We start from the raw sequence: 5,710 nt of genomic DNA, 5'->3' as shown, positions 1-5,710 counted from the left end.
TATTATTATTATTATTATTATTATTATTATTATTATTATTATTATTATTATTATTATTATTATTATTATTAATCTCTTCTTAAAAACTTCCAGTGTTGGAACATTCACAATTTCTGGAGGCAAGAGCCCATCAATCAATATTGATGGACTCTACATACAAAGGAGCATAGCTGAGCATGGAATGTTACAAGTACATTAGATGGTTGAAGAAGAAAAAAAGGCATTTGGAAGATTATCTGCAAGATAATGAAGAGGATGCGCTGAAGCTAGTACACCATGGAGACTTACTAAATACCCAAGAGACCAAATTGGCCTACAGGAAAGAAAAAATGAAGAATATAAAAGAGACATGGCAAGGCAAAATATTACATGGGCAGCACATACCCACACTAGGAGGCAAGGCAGACAACAAGACCTAGTAATGATTAAGGCCAGGAAAGTTGAAGAAAGAGACAAAGGGGCTAATTCTGGTTGCACAAACCAAGCCTTTAAAAAACAAATGCATTCAAAGCCAGAATTGTGAAGGCAGAAATAGACAGCAAATGGTGCCTCTACAAAGAAGCTGAAGAAACGGTGAACCATCTAGTTAGCTGCTGCAAGTTGACCCAGATTGACTAGAAGCAATGGCAGGAGAAAGTGGTGCTGCAGTGGTTAGAATGAAGTACTGCAGGCTACTTCTGCTGACTGCTGAATGCTAGCAGTTTGGCAGTTCGAGTCTCACCAGCTCAAGGTTGACTCAGCTTTCCATTCTTCCGAGGTCAGTAAAATGAGGACCCAGATTGTTGGGGGCAATAGGCTGTCTCTGTAAACCACTTAGAGAGGGCTTATAAAGCAAAATGCAGCAGCATATAAGTCTAAGTGCCATTGCTAAAGTAACAACAATGGTAATTGGAAGTTCTACAAGAAATAACATTTACCTGCAAGCAAGAACTGGTGGAACCACAAATAGAGAAAGAAACAGAAAATGAAGAAGATAAAGTGCTCCAGGAGTTTAGAATTCAAACAGATAACCATCTGCCACATAACACACCAGACTTAACAATGTTGGTAAGAAAGATAAAAAAAAGTCTGGATAGCAGATGTTGCAGTAAAGGAAAATAGGAGAAATCATAAAATACAAAGATCTGCAAATAGAAGTGGAACAAATGAAAGCAAAGGCAGTACCAATAGTAATCAGTGTCTGGAACATCACTTAAACATTATTGGCATTGACAAAATCACCAACAGTCAATTGCAAAAGGCAGCTTTACTTGGACCAATTTACATCCTACACTGATATCTTTAATATTTTTAAACATCTGTCTATCTGAGGTCCCCTCGGATGTCTCCCACCTTCCTGGGTGGAGATGGTTCCTTCTGCACAAGGAATACAGTCATAGCAGCAGATGGGCTTCCCTTCCTGAGCCACCTTCCTGAATCCGGGATGACAACTTTCCACACACCTGGAAGGAGGCAGGGGCTGAGGAGGGAAGGAAGAGCATCCAGAAAATGAACTCATTTTGAGAAAAAATAGGAAAGGATGGACCACCTCATCCAAATGAATAAGCTGCAGGCTACTTGCCAGTTTATCATCTCATCTAATGATGAGAACAGACATAGGTTTGAGATTAGTTTAAATACCAACTTCTTCAAGAAAAGGACATTAAGGTGACATTTAAGCACACTGAAGTCAAGAAGCAGGCTAGAAGTGAATAGAGCGAAGAAGATCTTAGTCCAAACTCAGTGGAGGAAATATCATCAAGGCCATTAACACCTGGGCTAAGAAAAAGGCAACATTTCTGATGTGCAATTGGGAGTCCTTCAAAGCCACTATTACTCCATTGTGAGAATTACAGAAAGAGTGAAATAAAGAGGTTTCCTCACCTTGTTCAGCTTTTCCACCTGTGCAATATTGTTCTCATAAATCACCAGTTTGGAACTGGTTTGGATTCCCTGTCTTTCTAGATGCCCAGATTTCATTCTGGTGACAGACTTGTTGGCGTAAACCATCCAGTTCACAATGTCCAAGTCAACAGCCAGGTCTCCATTCTCATCAAAATATACCCCATCAATGGAATGATTATACAACTGGGGGTTTTGAAGGAAAGCATGAAACTGGAAAGGAAGAGAAAAGGAGAATATTTGGAAAAGAAACCAGATGTTCTATGATAAACCCCCCTGGTTTACCCTGAGGGCGAACTGAATAGTTCTCTACAGAAAGCCCATGTTCTAGATTTATTTACTCCTTCAGAGCAGAAACTGTATATAGTTGAACCACAACAGCTACTAACTTATTGCATAAATACATAGAGAGTAAACTGTGGAAATGGGACTTTCAACATCCAAGTAGCATTTGTGTTTCCACTCTTTTGTTCAGGCTAGGAAGAAAGACAGCAGCTCATCCTGGTGACCCAGCCCAACCATTTTCTCTCCTTTGTTTCTGACTCTTTGTCTTAATCTTGACTCCCTCTTTTCTCCCTGTTTTTTCCAGACTATGGACTAGCAATATTCTGACCTTAGGAATGAAATATTCTAATAGGGGAGAAGGTATTGCCCCCTTCTTGTATTATTTTCTCTCCATTAGTGGTGAAGCTACTTAAGAAACCTCAGGTAGACCCAGGCATGATTGTCCCAAAGGTGCTTTTCAAAAGGCAACTGGACTTTCTTGGTTTTTATTCCTTGAAAATATTTTGCTTCTCATCCAAGAATGGAATGGAATAGAATAGAATAGAATAGAATAGAATAGAATAGAATAGAACAGAACAGAACGGAACGGAACGGAACGAAACGAAACGAAACGAAACGGAACGGAACGGAACGGAACAGAACAGAATAGAATAGAATAGAATAGAATGGAATGGAATGGAATGGAATGGAATGGAATGGAATGGAATAGAATAGAATAGAATAGAATAGAATAACAGAGTTGGAAGGGATCTTGGAAGTCTTCCAGCCCAACCCCCAGCTCAGGCAGGAAACCCTATACCATTTCAGACAAATGGTTGTCCAGTCTCCTCTTAAAAACTTCCAGTGATGGAGCATTCACCACTTCTGGAGGCAAGTTGTTCCATTGGTTAATTGTTCTAACTGTCAGGAAATGTCTTCTTAATTCTAGGTTGCTTTTCTCCCTGCTTAGTGTTCATCCATTTCTTCTTGTACTGCCTTCAGGTACTTTGGAGAATACCTTGACTCCCTTTTCTTTTTGGTAGCCCCTGAGATATTGGAACACTGCTATCATGTAACCCAATGGTGGGATTCAGCCGGTTCGCACCACTTTGGCAAAACCGGTAGCTAATTTTTTTGTTGCCCAGGCCCAGAATGGACTTCCGGAAGTGGCATCCACACAGAGAACCGGTTGTTCACGTATTTGAATCCCACCACTGATGTAAACCCTAGTCCTTCTCTTCATTAAACTAGACATACCCAATTCCAGCAACCGTTCTTCATATGTTTTAGCCTCCAGTCCCCTAATCATCTTTGTTGCTCTTCTCTGCACTTTTTTTTACAGAGTCTTCAGTTCTTCAATGCCCTTTGAAAAGCATCTTGGGAACAACCAAGACTTGGATGAACGAGAGGCGTGAGGGTTCAGTATCTTAATGACGCTGGAGATGATCTCAGCTCCAACAGTTCAAGTCCAGGCACTGCGTGGCAGGATCAGCTCCCATCGCTCGCCTCAGCTTCTGCCCACCAGTTCAAAAGGATGTTCTATGCCAGTAGATGAATAGGTACCACGTCAGTGGGAGACAAGTGGTGCTCTGTGCAGGCAGTCAGATTCCTGATGGCTCTGAACTTTCCTGGTTGTGGCGCCCACTTGCGAGGTAGCTCCAGAAAGGGAGGAGGCCTTAGGTGATTCTGCAGGAAGAGGTGCTTGTCTTTCTCTCTGGTGTGAAGGTTGGGAATCAGGCAAGCATTTCCTATAACAGGGCTGGTACCTTGGAAGCCAAACTACAATAGCATTATGGTCTCCTGGCTACTGTAACACCACCATATGCTAATAATAATAATAATAATAATAATAATAATAATAATAATAATAATAATAATAATAATAATAATAATAATAATAATAATAATAATAATAATAATAATAATAATAATAATAATAATAATAATAATAAAAATAAATCTGGAAGATTGAAAATTTCCATAGACTTTGAACCAGTCCTGACTTTTCTCTTGTACTTTTCAGCCTTTGGTTTACTCCAGACAAAAAGAAAACATTTTTGGTAACCTGGATGCAGAACCCTCCCTTCTTATGGTTTGGAACTGAGTTGTGCACTAAAATACCTGCCAGGCCTTCAGCCTTTGAGCTCCCAGGTTCTCACCATTGTTTCTCATTGGCCTTTTGGATCTGGAGAAATAGGCTGAATGCATGGCCAGACCGACAGCCAAGATTATGTTGTAAGTGAAAGAGCTGTCGAGAGACAGGATTTGTTGGATCTCTTCTTTGGATAGAAGCTCCAGTTCTTCTCTTTCTCTGCACTGTCTCCAGACTTTCACAGACAAGACATCCTTGATGGAGGAACACATAAAGGATTTCTCTACAAAGTGTTTCATGGAGGAGTGAAATTGCTTAAAAGCATCAAAGGCCACCATTTTATTTGTCTGCACAAGAAAGGAAAAAAAGCCCCAAATGTTTTGGAAGGTAGAGATACTACTTTCCATGAAATCCCAAGTGAGATCCCAGTAGGCTGCTATGATCCAGAGTTTTCCCATGGTGGGTTCCTTAAGATGTTTAAGCATGACATGTGTAATGAATATGCCCATCTGGAATGAACTAATCTCTGCACCGTAGAGAATGACATTCACTTGTCTCCACTTGGCAAATGCTTCCAAAGTCATCACCAAGTTTGTGATTTTTACGGAAAACACTTGAGATAAAACTGGACAAATGCCCTTCTTGACCAGAATGGAAGTCATTGTCCTCATGAACCTCTCTCCCTGGTCAGTGTCTGGAGCCATCAGGCCAACCAAGGTCCATCTGAAATGGAGGAGCAGCTCGACCATCCCTGGATACTGGACTCCTTCAGCAGGGAGCATCGGGTAGAAGAAAGGAAACTGAGTTTTGTCCCTCAGAATCGGGGAAACAAAACTGTAACTGATCTGAAAAACGAAGAGAAATTTATTTAGAACAGAACAGAACAGAATAGAATAGAAGTTGGAAGAGACCTTGGAGGTCTTCTAGTCCAACCCCCTGCTCAGGTTGTCCAAGTTCTTAAAAACTTCCAATGTTGGAGCATTCACAATGTCTGGAGGCAAGTTGTTCCACTGATTAATTGTTCTAATTGTCAGGAAATTTCTCCTTAGTTCTAGGTTGCTTCTCTACTTGATTAGTTTCCATCCATTGCTTCTTGCCCTTCAGATGCTTTGGAGAATGGCTTGACTCCCTCTTATTTGTGGCAACCCTTGAGATATTAGAACACTGTTATTTATTTATTTTATTTATTTATTTATTTATTGAATTTTTACCCCGCCCTTCTCCTTGCGGACTCAGGGCGGCTAACAGCCTGATAAAAACAAATACAAAAATATCAAAATACTATCATTAAAAACATAATTAAAATGAAATATTAGATTGGCCTTTGTTATTTTAAAATTATTTTTAAAACCCCGCTAAAAATTACCCCTTAGGCCAGTCCTGCTAGTTGAAATAGCCATGTCTTAAGGGCGCGGCGGAAGGAAGGGAGATCCGGGATCACCCGGATCTCTGGGGGTAGTTCGTTCCAGAGGG

General features: G+C 40.5%; 1 protein-coding gene across 1 annotated transcript in view; it reads right to left on the bottom strand.

Annotated features, from left to right (window-relative positions):
- The window catches only part of LOC114923013 (vomeronasal type-2 receptor 26-like), a gene marked incomplete at its 3' end in the record, with an annotated part of 10,247 nt that overhangs the window by 2,007 nt on the left and 2,530 nt on the right, over positions 1 to 5,710 (bottom strand). The window contains exons 2-4 of the mRNA XM_029285364.1: positions 4,267 to 5,082; positions 1,864 to 2,094; positions 918 to 930 (exon numbers count right to left, since the gene is read on the bottom strand). Of these exons, the coding sequence (XP_029141197.1) occupies positions 918 to 930; positions 1,864 to 2,094; positions 4,267 to 5,082 (1,060 nt within the window). The remainder of the gene's footprint in view (positions 1 to 917; positions 931 to 1,863; positions 2,095 to 4,266; positions 5,083 to 5,710) is intronic.

Source organism: Protobothrops mucrosquamatus, unplaced genomic scaffold, assembly GCF_001527695.2.
Source record: "Protobothrops mucrosquamatus isolate PMUCROS unplaced genomic scaffold, P.Mucros_1.0 scaffold1569, whole genome shotgun sequence".
NCBI classification, from domain to species: domain Eukaryota; kingdom Metazoa; phylum Chordata; class Lepidosauria; order Squamata; family Viperidae; genus Protobothrops; species Protobothrops mucrosquamatus.
The sequence above is the reverse complement of the archived record's forward strand: the minus strand, read 5'-3'. Positions and strand labels throughout refer to the sequence as shown.